The sequence below is a fragment of the Rhinatrema bivittatum genome, chromosome 6 (assembly GCF_901001135.1).
Source record: "Rhinatrema bivittatum chromosome 6, aRhiBiv1.1, whole genome shotgun sequence".
In the NCBI taxonomy this organism is placed as follows: domain Eukaryota; kingdom Metazoa; phylum Chordata; class Amphibia; order Gymnophiona; family Rhinatrematidae; genus Rhinatrema; species Rhinatrema bivittatum.
The window spans coordinates 268,517,173-268,534,106 of record NC_042620.1 but is presented as its reverse complement, the minus strand read 5'-3'; the positions used below and the strand labels follow the sequence as shown (position 1 = coordinate 268,534,106).

The window sequence follows — 16,934 nt, the reverse complement described above, 5'->3', positions numbered from 1 at the left end:
AATTACACCTGGATTATGGAACACATTCAAACAGTAACAACCTTATCTATGAAAAGGCAACACTACAAATATTTAACCGGTCCCTAAACACTAAACACCTCCTATTAGGAAAACAGAACAAGCTAAATTGTTATTTCCTAGCGTGTAGCAGATGGACTCAAAACAAGTGGGTATAGTGTGCTCGTGCTAGCAGTTGGAGACGGATCTAACGTCAGCATGGGTACATATACCCCCACAGGAAGTGCAGCAATTCATTAATTTCCGTCTCCAAAGCAGTTTGGAGCTACCTCACGCTCGCTGAGCGTTTTTCCAAATTCTAACGACTAAATTCATAGAAGAAACCTACCTGAAGATGAGCCCCGCACTCCTGCGGTGATACCATTCGGTCCCTCCCCCAGTTGAGTTTCCCGAGGTGATTTCCGTGGTCCCTCGGAGGTAAGAGCCTCGGTCCGGTGGCCGACTCGCAGCAGGGACCTAGCCCCCGAGTGAGAATGGCTCGGGCGCGGCAAAGAGGCAGCCTCGGTCCCGGCGTGGACTTGGCCCCCAAGCGAGACGAGTTCGGGCGCGGCCTAGAGGCAGCGGGTGCACCTCCTCGAGCGCGGCGGTGACAGTAATCACCCCTAAACCTACCCTAACTAACCTGTTGGGTTTTTTTTTTTATTTTTGAACTTACCTTCTCCTTTGAGCAGTAGGAAGTTCTGCTTGCAAGCTGGCTGCCGGTGCACGCTTCCTCTGGACAGCAGCTAATGGCGCTGTCCCGGCCCGCCCCTTTTGCAAGGCCCAACACTTCTGCATGTAACGGGGGTTACGCACATGGCTGGGCTTGTTCTAAAATGTGCTCAGCGCGCGCAAGACCCAGCCAAGCGTAACCTCTTCCTCCCCTCCGTCTCTCTGCGTGTGGCTGTGTGTGTAGTCTACGTCTGAAAATGCTTATTTGCATGCACATTCAGGATCACCAGTTCACAGCTACCTCCACTGGTTCACCTAGATCTCCCAACCAAAGACTACAGACAAAAGGCAAGTTTGATTTCAGCTGTGCAAGTCAGTTAGCGGGTGTGAAACCGTTAGGACAAGGTGTGTAATTTATGCACATGTACCGTTTACAAAATAGCAACTTGTACACTTGCCTATGAACCCTGCCTGGAACGCCTCTAGACTGTCCCCTTTTCCTCTGTTGAAATTTGTGCCATACTGCAAGGTTTCTACACAACAAAGCCTGTATAACTCTGAAAAGTCATCCGAACATGGATGTGTGCACTCAGTTTTATTAGGAGCTTCTGTTAATCGGTTATTTCCATGCCAGAAAGGTGAAGGTTGGTTCAGCGCTGTACTGTACTGTGCTGCGACGTCATGTTACAGCATTTATAGGCTGTGCCAATCGTCAAGTAAAGAAGTGAAAACACTGGAAATCCTTTTTTTTAAATGGTGGTATTTTTTATTCTATACATGTAGATTTTGAGATTTCTGTTCCATTCCTATTTCCTAATAAATTAGTACATGTGGTCAGTAGGATTCTTCTCTTACTGTTGAGTTGGTTTCTTCTGAGGTTGCTTGTCTTCACCATGCTAAACATAACGGAGTTCTCATGAGGCACAACCTCTGATTGGAAAAGCATTCTCTCTTATTAATCCTATAGAGAAATTGACAGAAAGATATTGCTGGTACTGCTAGTCTTGTTCTTGTTATAGTGAGATGACGTTTATAGTCCCATGAGTTTCCTCAGTCATATCTGCCAAATCTGCATTTTGGGGCAGATAGTACAGTCCATGTGTCAGTGTTTGGAACCTCAAACTTGCTCAGCAAAGCTTGCAATTGTGGTTTAAAAAATTGAGTTTAGTGGCATAAGGGTGGGCAGTTCTGGTCTTATGTATTTCAGATTGTTTACATGACTAAATATATACTTCTGTTTTGAAAAGTTTTAAACATCTGAGTTTTAGAAGTCTTTTTTGTGTAACTGGTTTTCCGTAATAGCCTTTATTTTATGGAGTAGTTTTGGAATTACATTTAGTTCAGTGGAACTTCAGAATTAATGACGTTGACAATAGATAGCCTTTTTTCAACTTCTAATTTTCTATACTGCAATTCAGTTTCAATAAGTAAATATCACTAAGCTACTTGCTTTAAGAATGCATCGCCTTCAGATTCTATGCAATAGTCGTTCACCCTCACTTGCTCCTGTAGTCCTGTGTTTCCTTTGCTGTGTAAATACATGGATTCTTACTGTACTGTATTTGTTGGCAAGTGTCATCTAGTATCATTGCCTAATGGCACAGTTATTAGTTGCAGGCCAGAACTGAAAATTGTTTTAACTTTGAACCCTTGCCAGTATTTGTTTCAGTGTGAACAGCCTGCAAAAAGGCAAATAATTGCTGGTTTTGGTTATTTTTCAGATTATACACATTAAAGTATGCTATCTACCCCAAATTATGCTATTAGTCCCTGATCATCAGGTAGGCTTTCGTGCACAACAGCTCAGGATCACTGTTTCTCACTCCTGCAATTGCATACCATTCTTTGCTAAGCGATGGCTTTTCGTTCATTGTACTGCACCGAGTTTGAAGGAGCTAGAGGAAGTAGTGAGCCAGATTGCAGCATTAGGAAAAGAAGACACTAGTTCAATTTGCATGCTTTGTCAGTGCTGAATGTATTTATTAGGTATTTGTATTCATGTCTCAAGGAGCTAATAAAGAAAATATCGTTCTACTCAGTTTTTCATTATTGATTCATAGACCTCTTTGCAAGAAATAGGAAAAATGGCATTGTGGGAAATGCAAATAAAGAGCAATTTGAGGGAGGCAATCTTCATTATTTATTTATTTTTTAGTATGTAGAGATCTTAATAGTACACTTTATTTTCTCTTATCAGGCTACCCGGTTTTTAATCCTGAGCTTTCGTTATGGATTAAGGAAGAGGACGATTCACAGTACCCTGAACATCCTGATTCAGAGGGAAGGGAAAGCGTTAATAGCCTCAACTCAGGTATGTAAGCCATAATCAAAACTGAGAATTGTTGTGTACAGTGTGACTCGTATCTTTGGTGCCTGTGTTTGAAGTAGTATTAATGATTATTACAGTGAGCTCCTCTATCGGACTGGGAGCCAATAAATGTGTTTTTCATAATGAAAAATAAATGTTTGCTCAGATTTATTTAAAAATTAATATACAGACTAAGACTTCCAATTTATTGTAGACAGAATGGGGCGGATTTTAAGAGCCCTGCTCGCCTAAATCCGCCCAAATCCGGGCGGATTTAGGCGAGCAGGGCCCTGCGCGCCGGTGAGCCTATTTTACATAGGCCTACCGGCGCGCGCAGAGCCCCGGGACTCGCGTAAGTCCCGGGGTTTTCTGAGGGGGGCGTGTCGGGGGCGGGCCCGAACCACGCAGCGTTTTTGGGGCATGTCAGGAGCGGGCCCGGGGGCGTGGCTACGGCCCGGGGTGGTCCGGGGGCGTGGCCGCGCCCTCCGGACCCGCCCCCAGGTCGCGTCCCGGCGCGCTAGCGGCCCGCTGGCGCGCGGGGATTTACGCCTCCCTCTGGGAGGCGTAAATCCCCCGACAAAGGTAAGGATGGGGTTTAGACAGGGCCGGGCGGGTGGGTTAGGGAGGGGAAGGTGAGGGGAGGGCAAAAGAAAGTTCCCTCCGAGGCCGCTCCGATTTCGGAGCGGCCTCGGAGGGAATGGAGGTAGGCTGCGCGGCTCGGCGCACGCCGGCTATACAGATTCCATAGCCTTGCGCGCGCCGATCCCGGATTTTAGCGGATATGCGCGGCTCCGCGCGTATCTACTAAAATCCAGCGTACTTTTGCTTGCGCCTGATGCGCCAGCAAAAGTAGGCCAAATCGTGCGGTTTGAAAATCTACCTCAATGTGTTCAAGGGACTGCAGTGTTATTTGCAGTAGAAAATATCAGCATTTAGAACAGGAAACAATGTGCACATAGCCTAAAAACATAGGACGACATTAGGGTTAATAATATGAGACAATAATTTGCACAATGGAGAACATGCAGCATATACAAAGAGTATAAAAAATGTTAGGACAAAACCCTACTCTTAATTCCTCAGAATGTTATCTTTTTTTTTTTTTATTTGCTAGTCTTATCAGTTTTTGTTCAAAACTTGTAGGTTTTTTTTGTTTTTGTTTTTTTATTACTTCTACAATTTCCTCTTAAATTAAAGAAAAGATCTCTCATTAAAAACTAAAATCCTTACTGCAGAGCTCTTGTGTATTCTAGTTTGATGCTTTAACAAAAAATAAGGAATGAAATGTAAACAGAAAAGTGGCCATCTGTTTTCAAAAGCCTTCGCTCTTCCATGGCATGTCATCGCAGGAAGTATCACAATGCCGGAGTAGGCATTTGTCAGTGTTTCACAAATGTCAGACACAGAAAAGCTGTGTCTGATACTGAAAATGCCTACTCCAGCATTGTGATTTGTGACATCTCCTGTGATTTGTCAGACACAGAAAAGGCTGAAAAGCTTGCTTTAGTTTTTGATAGCAATCTGTGGGGTATATTTGCTAAGCATTTAACGTGCAAAAAAACAGCATTTAACTCATGAAAAATGCTGTTTATTGCGTGATAATTGCATATTGCATGATATTTAGCCTAATAAAACCATCCCAGACCCCCCTCTTTACTTGAAAATGAGGCATTGGTGGTTCTGTGGGGGCCTGGATTGCCTCCTAGGCTCCAGGCCTGAGATGGGCATTTTGCAAAATGGCCGCACCCAGCCATGATGGGGCGCAAAGGCTGGGTGGCGGCCATTTTGTAAAATATCTACTGTCAGGCCTGGAGCCTAGAGGATGAATGGTCCCTCAAGGAACCACTGATGCTTCTTATTCAAGTAAGCGGGGGATCAAGGGTAAGCTAGAGTGAGGGCTACCACTAGACTACCAAGGATATCTAGTAAAGAAGGGGGGAAAGTCCGGGGGTGGGGTGGGGCCACTGGGCCAGCAGGGCAACTTTTTTCAAAAGGAGATCCAGAGGGTGGGGATGGGGGTTGTGGGATGATGGACTTAGATATGTGAGGAGGGTGCATTTTGGAGCAAAGGGGAAGGGGTTTGGGAAAGGTGGGCAGGCAGTCACCATCGATAATTTTTTTTTTTGACATTTGAATTACAACTATAGGCAGCCAGGGGTGGGGTGGTTGGGGGTCTTGCCAGAACCCCAGGGTGGGGGTATTAAATGGTGTTTGGGACCATGGTAGCCCTTTTAGATGTTGGCAGTCCAGTGCAAAGGGGGTTGCCATTGAATGTCTTTCTTGCAAAGAAAGGTTTGCAAGAAATATAGTCAGGAAACCACCTGAGATTTTATCGGGGAGGTGACAAATATCACGGGAACACCCTTGACAGCATTTGTCCCCTCCTGCAATAGAATGTTATGGCATAGTAAATAACCCCCTATGATTGAAATAATATCCCTCTAGTACAAAAAATCAATCAGAAAGCCATTGAGGAAAATGGTGCTGAGCTGTAGAATGAAAGTAGAGCAAAACTACCATAGAAAGAATCTGAGTTAACAGAAGTCAGGGATGGTTTAAAGGTGCCACAAGCCATCCTCCAAGGACCTGTAGTAACAGTTTTCCTTTAAAGCTATCCCTCTTATTCTGGCCACTCTCACCATAAGAAGAAAATATCCTTCGCAGAAGCCTCTGTCAGTCAGGCTTTGAATATACAATGTTTGATTTTGGAAGTAAGCAGTACTCCAGAGCCTTGATTTCTGCTAGGACAAATAGGACAGTAATCCTCACATGTGGGTAACATCATCTGATGGAGCCCGGCACGGAAAACATTTGTGAAAGTTTCTTGAAGCTTTGACTAGCAGAGGTCCATCTTCAATCTCTTCTTTTCTGCGGTGCAGTTGCCTCGCGGTTGTGGAGCTCTTCTCCCTTTTCTTATTTTCATCGATCGGTTTTCGGTGTTCCCTCATCAGGTCCCCCTTTGCGGTCAGTGCCCCCTCGGCATGGTAGGTTTTTTCTTATTTTTTTCCTTCTTGTGGTCGATTCCCAACTCTTGCCTCGCAGTGACTGCCGGTCATCGACTGCATGCTGGGTATTTTTATGGCGTCAGCCGGCTTTCGTCAGCGCCCCAGTGCCCAAGGACCATGCCCATCATGGATTCGCATGACGTTTGTATCCTCTGCCTGGAGGCCTCAAAAGATGTCCGTGGGTGCTGTCTTTGTGATCAGATGACCCCCAAAGGGCATTAGGTGCGCCTTGATAAGATGGAGAAACTTTTCGGGGCTCCAAAATCTTCTCCTTCTACTCCTGTGTTGGTTCAATCGACGCCAAGAGATTGTGAGGAGCCTTCGGACATGCTTCCCTTGGCTATTCCCCTTGCTAGTACCTCCAAGGGTCGAGGGGACGGTGATCAAGCCTCGATGGTCTCATCTCCTTCCCGGACATCGGGATCTTCTGTTTCCTCTGGGCTGGGCAAGGACCGGGCCAAGCACTGAAGGAGGTCCCGTAAGCATCACCACCGATTGCCGTCGACACACTGCATCGGTTCTGGAGCGGCATTGGCAGCTGCCGAGCCGCCACCGAAGCGACATCGGCCATCGGAGGCCCCATCCTCCGATGCCCCCAGCAATCCTAGGTGTTCCCCCACCGACACTGGTGCTGGATACTGTGCCACCTCGGAGACCCGGTGACGCCTCGTCCTCCTCCCTCAGTCCTGGCCACTCTGGACTTTTAAGAGGAGTTGGACCGCAGGATACAGTCTGTGGTGCTAAAATCCCTCCAGAATGTTGAGCTGCCTGTGCCACTGGCCCCCATACCAGTGCCTGAGCCTTCGCCCTCAATGTTAGCGCCCCTGCTGGAGCGTCTGGGCGTTCTTTTAGGTGCCCTTCTGATGCAGCCGGTTCCCAAGGGACCATCTGTTCCCCAGCAGCACCGATGCCCTCCACCAGAGCTATTCCGATTCTCGGGTCCTCTGAGGAGGAAGATGCGGCCGGCACTGGGTTTCCCAGACCACAGTTCCCCGAGCCCTTGCTGGGTCCTTCTGTCCTCCTGCGGCTTCTGTTCCCCTCCATGCCAGGGAAACAGTCGATGCCCGCAGTGCCCTCGATGCTTCTGAAGCCTTCAGAGCTTAGGGCTGATGCCCCTCACGGACCTCACCCACAACACGGTGGTCCCAATGAGAAGGAAGGGCCTTATGACCCTTGGGGTGATGACTCCACAAACTCATTCTCTGTGTATTCAGATGATCCCCTCTTGGAACCCTTCCCTCCGGAAGAACGGTGCCAGTCTTCCCCCCCCCCCCCCCTCCCCGAGGACTTGTCCTTTGCGGGGTTTGTCAAGGCTATGGCCAAGGCCATCCCATTTCAGCTTCTCACCGAGGAGGATGTGCGACACAAAATGCTGGAGGTTCTCCAGTTCGTTGACGCTCCTAAGGAGATTGTGGCGGTCCCTATCCCTGACATTTTCAAAGACCTCCTTCTCTGCATGTGGGAGTACCCCATTTCCATTTCCTCCGTCAATAGGAAGGCCGATGCCACCTACTTGGTGCAGGGGGCTGTGGGGTTTGACAGGTGACAACTCCTCCACCAGTCGGTGGTTGTAGAGTCCACTTTGAAAAAGGCCCGGTGCTCCCACACCCATGCCTCTGCTCCACCAGGATGCTAGCACAGGGAGCTGGATTCCCTGGAGAGAAAAATCTTCCAAGGCACTATGCGAGTGGCCCGCATCGCTGCTTATCAACTTTACATGACCCAGTACAACTGCAATCTCTGGAAACGAGTCCAGGATTTCAAGGGGGGCCTCCCCCAGCAACAACAGGAGGCCCTTTCTGCCATTGCCCTGTTGTGTCTTGAGGCGGGAAAACACGAGGTACGTTCCACCTTTGGTGTTTTTGAGATGGTCCACTTTGGCGCCAGATGGATGGCATGGCTCCGGGCCTCTGGCCGGAGGTCCAGGACAGGCTAGTCAACCTCCCCTGCACAGGTGAAAACCTCTTCAGGGATAAGGTCTGGGATGCAGTGGCACAGTTGAAGGACCATCATGATACCCTTCAGCAACTGTCTGCTAGTGCCTCGGAAGGCCTGTCCTCGGCCAGAAAATCCTCCAGGCACGGTTCCCAGAAGCCCTTCTATCAGCAGAGGAAATATCCTCTGGCTGCCCAGGCTCTTCCACCTCATACCGGTTCCTTGGGCCGTCCTTGCCAACAGCGAGCGCCTAGACCCCAACCGGCTCCCCAGCAAACCCTGGCCATGGGCTTTTCACTGGCGGCGAGGGAGCACAAGTCAGCTGACCGCATCCCTAGAGTCAGACCCCGCAGTCGGGAGCAGGCTCATGAGCTTCGCCTGTCACTGGGAAGAGATAACTTTGGACCACTGGGTCCTCTCTATCGTCCGCCAGGGCTCCCATCTACATTTCAGCCGGCTTCCAGAGACCTCTCACCCATGTCCATCATGGGGTTTATCTGCCCATTTGGTCATTCTTCAGATGGAACTCTCCACCCTCCTTACAGCGGGCACAGTAGAACCGGTCCCTCGCCATCAACAAGGCCGAGGGTTTTATTCGAGGTATTTCCTCATTCCGAAGAGGAATGGCGACTTGCGCCCCATTCTCGACCTCCGAGCGTTGAACAAGTTTCTCATAAGAGAAAAGTTCAAGATGGTCTCTCTAGGTACGCTGATCCCGCTCCTTAGGAGAGGAGACTGGCTTTGCTCCCTCGATCTCAAGGAGGCTTACGCACACATTGTGATTATCCCCAACCACCGGAAGTACCCCCGCTTCATGGTAGGGAAAGAACATAAGAAAGTGCCGTGCTGGGTCAGACCAAGAGTCCATCAAGTCCAGCATCCTATTTCCAACAGAGGCCAAACCAGGCCACAAGAACCTGGCAAGTACCCAAACACCAAGAAGATCCCATGCTACTGATGCCAGTAATAGCAGAGACCATTCCCTAAGTCAACTTGATTAATAGCAGTTAATGGACTTCTCCTCCAAGAACTTATCCAATCCTTTTTTAAACCCAGCTACACTAACCTCACTAACCACATGCTCTGGCAACAAATTCCAGAGCTTAATTGTGCGTTGAGTGAAAAAGAATTTTCTCCTATTAGTCTTAAATGTGCTATTTGCTAACTTCATGGAGTGCCCCCTAGTCCTCCTATTATCCGAAAGTGTAAATAACCGATTCACATCTACTAGTTCAAGACATTCATGATTTTAAAGGCCTCTATCATATCCCCCTTCAGCCGTCTGTTCTCCAAGCTGAACAGCCCTAACCTCTTCAGCCTTTCCTCATAGGGGAGCTGTTCCATCCCCTTTATCATTTTGGTTGCCCTTATCTGTACCTTCTCCATCACAACTATATCTTTTTTGAGATGTGGTGACCAGAATTGTACACATTATTCAAGGTGCAGTCTCACCATGGAGCAATAAAGGCATTATGACATTTTCCGTTTTATTAACCATTCCCTTCCTAATAATTCCTAACATTGTTTGCTTTTTTGACTGCTGCAGCACATTGAGCAGATAATTTCAAAGTATTATCTACTATGATGCCTAGATCTTTTTCCTGGGTGGTAGCTCCTAATATGGAACCTAACATTGTGTAGCTACAGCAAGGGTTATTTTTTCCTATATGCAACACCTTGCACTTGTCCACATTATCAGTACAATGTGCTGCCCTTTGGGCTGGCATCAGCCCCCATGTTTTCACCAAATGCTTAGCGGTGGAGGCCGCCTACCTCAGGTGTTGCTTGGTCCATGTGCTCCCATACCTGGACGACTGGCTGGTCAGGAGCGATTCTCGCTCCGGAGCCTTGCATGCTCTGACCTTGACTGTGCATACCTTGTAGACTATGGAGTTTGTTACAAACTTCCCCAAGTCGCATCTGTGCCTGTCTCCTCAATTGGACTTCATAGGTGCCAGGCTGGACACGGCACAAACGAAAGCTTTTCTGCCCAGAGACCGGGTGATCGTCCTTGCCTTGCTGGCAACCCTTGTCCGCAACAATTGGAGGGTACCAGCCTGCCTTCTGTTCTGCCTTCTGGGCCACATGGTGGCCTCCATCCATGTGATCCCTCTGGCTTGCCTCTGCATGAGGAGCACCCAGTGGACATTACGGTCCCAGTGGCAGCAGGTATCTCAGGATCTCGAGGTTACGGTCACAATTACGGACCTTCTAAGAGTGTCTTTGTCCTGATGGGAAGATCTTTCCAACCTGGAGAAAGGGCTTCCTTTCCAACCCTCTCCGTCCCAGGTAATCCTCACCACTGATGCTTCCCCCCAGGGCTGGGGAACCCATGTGAACAGTCTCCGCACGCAAGGGTCTCTGGACTGCCTCCGAAGCCCGCTGTCAGATAAACCTTCTGGAACTTTGAGCAATCTGATACGCCTTGTGGGCGTTCAGAGACCAGTTGTCGTCCAAGGAAGTTCTGACCCGGACGGACAACCAGGTCTCAATGTGGAACGTCAACAAACAGAGCAGCATGGGCTCAATCCTCCTCTGCCACAAGGTGGTGCAAGTGTGGACCTGGGCCCTGCCTCAGGGCATGTCTCTATGAGTGACCTACCTGCCAGGTCACCTCAGCGTGCTGCCGGACCACTTAAGCCGGTCCTTCCAGCCACGCGAGTGGTCCCTCAACCCAAAGGTGGCAGCCGAGCTTTTCCGCCCGTGGGGTATGCCGGATGTGGATCTCTTCGCCTCCCTTCACAACCACAAGGTGAGCAGATTCTGCTCCCTAGTAGCAGTGCCTTCTCCCTCCACTGGAGGAAGGGCCTACTGAATGCATACCCGCCCTCTGCCGCTCCTCTCGAAGACTCCACTGAAGCTTCAACAGGACAGAGGGACCATGATACTCGTGGTGCCACCTTGGCCCTGACAGGTCTGGTTCCTGCTTCTGTAGGACATGTCGGTGCGGGCACCCGTCCAGCTGGGGACGACGCCTGATCTCATTTCACAGAATCAGGGCGCTCTGCAACATCCGAACCTCCGGGCGCTGGCTCTCACAGCCTGGATGTTGAGCGCGTAGTCCTCCAGCCTTTGCAGCTCTCAGACTGTGTTTTCCGGGTCCTGGTAGTGTCTCGCAAGCCTTTCACCAGGAAGTCCTACAGCTTAAAGTGGAAAAGATTTTCATCTGGAGCACAGGTCGTAGGTTAGACCCTTTCTCATTCCCCCTTCCCCAGCTATTGGACTATCAGTGGCATCTGTCTGAGTCTGGGCTTCAGACTAGCTCACTCAGGGTGCACCTTAGCGTTGTCAGTGCATACCATCGAGGTGTCGCTGGTATGCCCATTTCCATCCAGCCTTTAGTGGGCCGTTTCATGCGGGGCCTACTGCAGCTGAAGCCTCCTCTTCGGCCTCCGGTTGCATCCTGGGACCTCAGCATTGTCCTGGCACGGCTCATGCGACCTCCTTTCAAGCCACTGTGGTCTTGCGACCTGAAGTTCCTCACCTGGAAAGTCATATTCCTAGTGGCGATTACTTCAGCTTGTAGGGTCAGTGAGATGCAGGCTCTGATTACTTACACACTGTACACGAAGTTCTTCCACAATCATGTGATCTTGCGTATGCATCCTAAGTTTCTGCCCAAAGTCATGACTGATTTCCACCTCAATCGGTCCATCGTTTTGCCCACCTTCTTTCTGAGGCCTTTCCCACCCAGGGGAACGGGCACTTCATACCTTGGACTGTAAAAGGGCCTTGGCTTTCTACCTGGATCGCACTGCAGGCCACAGACAGTCCACCCAGCTCTTTGTATCTTTTGACTCCAATAGGCTGGGGGTGGATAAGCAGACCTTGTCGAACTGGTTGTCTGATTGCATTGCCTTCTGCTACGTGCAGGCAGGCCTTCAGCTAGCTGGCAGAGTAAAGGCTCACTCTGTGCGGGCTATGGCAATATCGGTGGCTCATTTGCATGCAGTCCCCGTCGTCGAAATTTGCCAGGCCGCAACCTGGAGTTCTCTTAACATGTTTGCGGCTCACTACTGCCTGGACAGGGATGGACATCAGGACAGGGCCTTTGGTCAGTCCGTCCTGCACAATCTGTTCCAGACCTGAACCCAACTTTTTCTGCTTCGTGCATCTTATGAAGACCAGACTGCCCCCTGTTGACCTACAGTACCACACTTGTGTTGTGCCCGTTGGGATCTTTTTTGGACACAGTTGGTCTCTTCTGATGAATGGGGCAATATGGAGTTTGGTATTCACCCACATGTGAGGACTACCATCCTGCTTGTCCTAAGAGAAAGCGCAATTGCTTACTGGTAACAGGTGTTCTCCTAGGACAACAGGATGTTAGTTCTCAGGAATCCCGCCCACCTCTCCATGAAGTTGGATTCTCCTCTGGTTTGTTTTATTTTTTCGCTCGTAGTTTGCTATGTTACGAGACTAAAGAGGGACCTCACACGGACATGCAGATAGTGGCAGGCTGGGCATGCTCAGTGTGCTGGTCAAAGCTTCTAGAAACTTTGACAAAAGTTTTCCGTGCCGGGCTACATCGGATGATGTCACCCACATTGAGGACTAACATTCTGCTGTCTTAGGAAAGCACCTGTTACAGGTAAGCAACTGCGCTTTAATTCACTTTGAATTGAGCAGCTAAACCTGAGGCACTTAGAACACTTCAAACACGAATTTCAGGAGCAGGGTGGGCATATTAACAATTTGCTCATGCTTCAACGTGAAGTATTTAAAACGCATATAGAACGTTTAAAGCTGTGTATATAACAATAGTAATCAAACTTACAGCACTGTCCCATGCTTTCCAGAAAATATAGTGTGTGTTTATTTATTTATTTAAACGTTTTATATTCCACCTCCTTCAATTTCATATTGTACTAAGCAGCTTACAATAAAAACATAAACAGTGTGGATTAAAACTTAAAACATGTTAATATATTTGGAATGTCTAAATGCAAACACTATACTTCTTATGCATAAATGTGTAACATATGTACAGGGCATCTAGTCTCTTGAGTAGTGTGATGGCCTGCACATGTGTGGGCGGATGTTTGAGGGCAGAGCTAAGGCAGATAGCTTTCCCGTTTCCCATTAGAAAACAGTCCTGGTTATTGCTGGAAAAGAAAGTTCTTTGAAAGGCACATATGTTGGCATTATCCCTTCCCCCCCCCCCCCCCCTCCATTTATCCTCCTCTCAGTATCTTATCGCTGCTGAAAGAGGATGCGGTTTCCTTAGAACTGCTTCTATTTTTGGAACTGAGTTTTTCCTCTCAGGGACTGTCTGGCAGCATTCCCAGCCCAAAAAGTAGGAACTTGAGCCAGACCAGAAACTGAGCCCTTCGCTTGTCGACAATATTAACCAATAAGCAGCTGGCTGGGTCTATCATTTTTCTGACTGATTCCCCAGTATCCATTTTAAAGTCAGTCATTGAAGATGTAGAAAACCAATTTTTAAACTCTGTACCTTTTGTTTTAGAATTGAGATCCAATGTTGAGTTAAGCATTTTTTTTTTTTTTTAAAGATAATGCTCCATTACAATTTTAAAATTAGACTGTAAATCTGCCTTTCTTCTGTGGGGCTCAGGTCAGTACCCATGAATAATGTGGGTCCATTCATATGTATTGACGTGTTCTGCATGAAAAGAAGCGGGGAGAAGATAGGCCAACTCAGTAGGCCACATTGATCCTCAGGGGTAAATGACCGTGACAAGCTCTTCAAGAAAGGGGCCTTTAGCTGGCATGAACCAAGTATTGCAGCTTAATTTAAAAATACAGACCTCCATAATTCTGAAACAATTGGAGATCTAAGTACACTTTAATAATAAATCTTCTGGACCTCAAGATGGTCAATGCTGTATGCATTCTTGATGTATTTGCATGCCTGGGGAAGAAGGGGAAAAGTAAGACTAGCAGCTTACTCTCTCAGACAAGGCAGTGCCCATGACTTTTGATTTATGAGAGGGAGAAACGTATAGAGAAATGAACATTATAAATCACATAGTGTCAGCGTCCAGTAGCCAGTCAGAAACAATATTACCTTACAATTCCATGATATCGTATTCTTCGTACAGTTTTCATCCGCACACATCACTTACAAACGTTCCATTTTTTTTTTTTTTTAATTGTGCATCTGCTGGCTCACACTTGGATACTGTTTACTTTTCTCGGCTTTGATCTTAACGAATTTGAAGACCTTTCTGCTGAAAATGTCCTAGAAATGGAGGAAGTTGAAAGGACCATGCTTCCCAAAAAGTCTCCTGCAGGTAAAAACCGATTTAACACTCTTACTGCCTCTGACATTGCTGCTCTAGATCGAGGGACCACAAAAAAATGCACTAAATACCAAGTGAACTGGGCTATAAAAATCCTTCGAGATTTCTGTGACGAAAGGGGTCTTTCAGAGGCCTTTGAATTAATGGAGACCTCAAAGCTAGCTGCAGTACTGAGCGACTTTTACCTCTCGCTGAGGCAGACCGATGGCAGTTTGTACAAACGCGGCAGTCTCATTAACATCAGAAGTGGTATAAACAGGCATCTCCAGAAGCAGCCTTGGGGAAGGAATATTGATATTTCCAAAGACCCTGAATTTAGGCATGCCAATAAATGTCTAAATTTGCAGGCAAAAAATGCCGACTCTCACGGACTAAACTTCATTAATCACAAGCAGCCTCTTTCCAGAGCTGACCTCCATAAGCTGTACAGCTCTGAAACACTCAGCAAGAAAAGTGCAACCAACCTGCTGTACAAAGTGTGGTTTGAAATACAGTTCTTCTTCTGCCGCCGGGCCAACGAGAACACTGCCAATCTGTTCAAATCAGATTTCACCCTCCTGACAGATAGCTCCGGCCTCAAGTACGTCACGCACTCCCCCACCTGGAAAACGAAAGGCCATCCCAAGCGGCCCAGCAACACGCCGTCCCTCACAGACGTGAGAATGTATGAGCAGGCGCATTCAGTCCACTGCCCAGTGAAGAGTTTCCAGCTTTACCTTTCTAAGCTCCACCCTGAGCAACCCAGGCTCTTCCAGCTTCCCAGGAAACTGCAGGATACCGGCATATGGTACGGAAAGCATCCCGTTGGAGAGCGCTTTATTTCTGGCCTGATGAAGAAAATTTCAGCTGAGGCAGGGCTATCGAAAATTTACACAAACCACTGCATCCGTGCCACTTGCTGCCAGGTGCTCAGTGAAGCGGGCATTCAGGACCACCACATTATATCCATCTCTGGGCACAAGAGCGAGCTGAGCCTCAAGCACTACACAAGTCAGACTGATGACAAACAGAAACGTTACATAAACAAAATACTGACTGAAAGTTTGCAGCCACAGCCGTCATCCCCACAGTGGCAACCCACCTCTTGTCCGGTTTTAGACTACCAGGACACTGCTGCACAGACAGTCAGCAGCACTCCGCAGCCTCAAACTTCAGCAGCATCCAGCGGTGACAATACGGCTGCCAAAAGTGAGGAGTCTCACAGTCCCGCCACAGCTCCATTTCCAGTGTACAGGTTTCTCTTTAACCCTCAGACAAACACCTGACTTTTGCAGATTGCTTCCTGTTCTGCTTCGTTGTTGGACACTTCCAGGCTAGACTTTATTGAATAGGGATACTCAGAACTTAAAACCTACTTTGCAGTACAGACCACCTTCTGTATAACAAACCGAAGTATTGTGTGCATAAGCAATTCTTCTGCAGTGCTTTTAGAGTAAACAGATGCTACTCTAACTACTTCTCTTTCGAAAATGAATGTCAATTTGTGTCATAAAGAGTGACAGAGCAAGTGTTTGGTTGAAACCCAAATCTTTTCTTTGCTGAAACTATGTGATTTATAATAATGAAATAGTTCAATTTGATAGCTCTGTTAGGCTGATGTTTAAGAACCAACAAAAATGGCATTTTATTTTCTGCCCCCAAATATACCTTCACAGGCTAAGATAATCGCATCATATTTTAATTAAATTATATTTTTCTTTTCATTTGCAAATCTCATTCTGATGTTCTTATATTGTTTTTGTTATTCATTCAACTGACTGTGTATGAGAACAACTGAACTTCCTTCAGTAAGACGGCTGTTCCACACATGTCAAGGTTATCATAAGTTTTTATTTGATGTTTGTTCTTTAATTTTTTAAGTGGGTGGCCTGTGACAGTACATGTCCAACAAAGCATTACATTTCTGATTTAATGTATAGAAGCAGAAGCTCAACATGGCATTGATCTTTCCTTTAATGTGTGGTGAACTGTAGACTCCTGCTACTTTTCAGGTTCCCTTTTGATGAGCATTGATATATTTCTGGTGTACAGGACTCACTTTCTGTGGCAATGATATGAATTAGAAAATATGTGCTAGCAGAATTTTACTCCCATAGTGGCTGCTAAACTAGACGTAGGTTGGGGGGCCAGGTCTGCTATGGGTTGTGTCGTTGCATAACCACACAAACATCTACATGAAGTTGCCTCTTCCAGTGGCATTTCCATTTACATAGTGTTCAGCTCCTTTACAAGATTAATAGGACCTGCATGGAATGCAGTCATATGTTGGCAAAGACTGAAACATTACTCTTTATAGTCCATCTCTAATTCTTTTTAGAAAGAAATGAAAACATAATAGACCTGTTTTCAAATCTTGTGTTTTATATGATAAATAATGCAAAGAAACCACACTCATAAATTCGGGAAATGAAATAATGAACAAAAAATACGCTGTTTGAGGTCAAATATAAGCTATTACTCAAACTAAAACTGAACACTCCATTATCATAAGTAAGAAACATTTCTATGAGAATATAGATTTTATTACAAGTTTCATTATAACTATGATGAAGTTTGATAAGATGCTTTTTATTTTATTTTATGATTCTTTGTTCAATTCAGTCCCTTCTTACCATATTTATAATCATACTGCAATACTTATAACTTGCCTCTACAACCAATCTCTTAGCAACTTCTCTGTCCCTTTGCAAATTTTATTTCCAAAGTTAATTTTCTCTGTTTAAAAAAAAAAAAGCAACCTTTTAGATAACCTGT

General features: G+C 46.8%; 1 protein-coding gene across 11 annotated transcripts in view; it reads left to right on the top strand.

Annotated features, from left to right (window-relative positions):
• LOC115094273 (zinc finger protein 282-like) overlaps nt 1-16,934 on the top strand; it is a 115,544-nt gene that overhangs the window by 39,269 nt on the left and 59,341 nt on the right. For 7 of the 11 annotated variants that reach the window (XM_029607164.1, XM_029607168.1, XM_029607169.1 and 4 more), the window contains exon 8: nt 2,867-2,980. In XM_029607164.1, the coding sequence (XP_029463024.1) occupies nt 2,867-2,980 (114 nt within the window). Of the gene's footprint in view, nt 1-2,866; nt 2,981-14,099; nt 14,172-16,934 lie in introns of all 11 variants that reach the window. The other 4 variants (XM_029607161.1, XM_029607162.1, XM_029607160.1 and 1 more) reach the window with 1 other exon arrangement.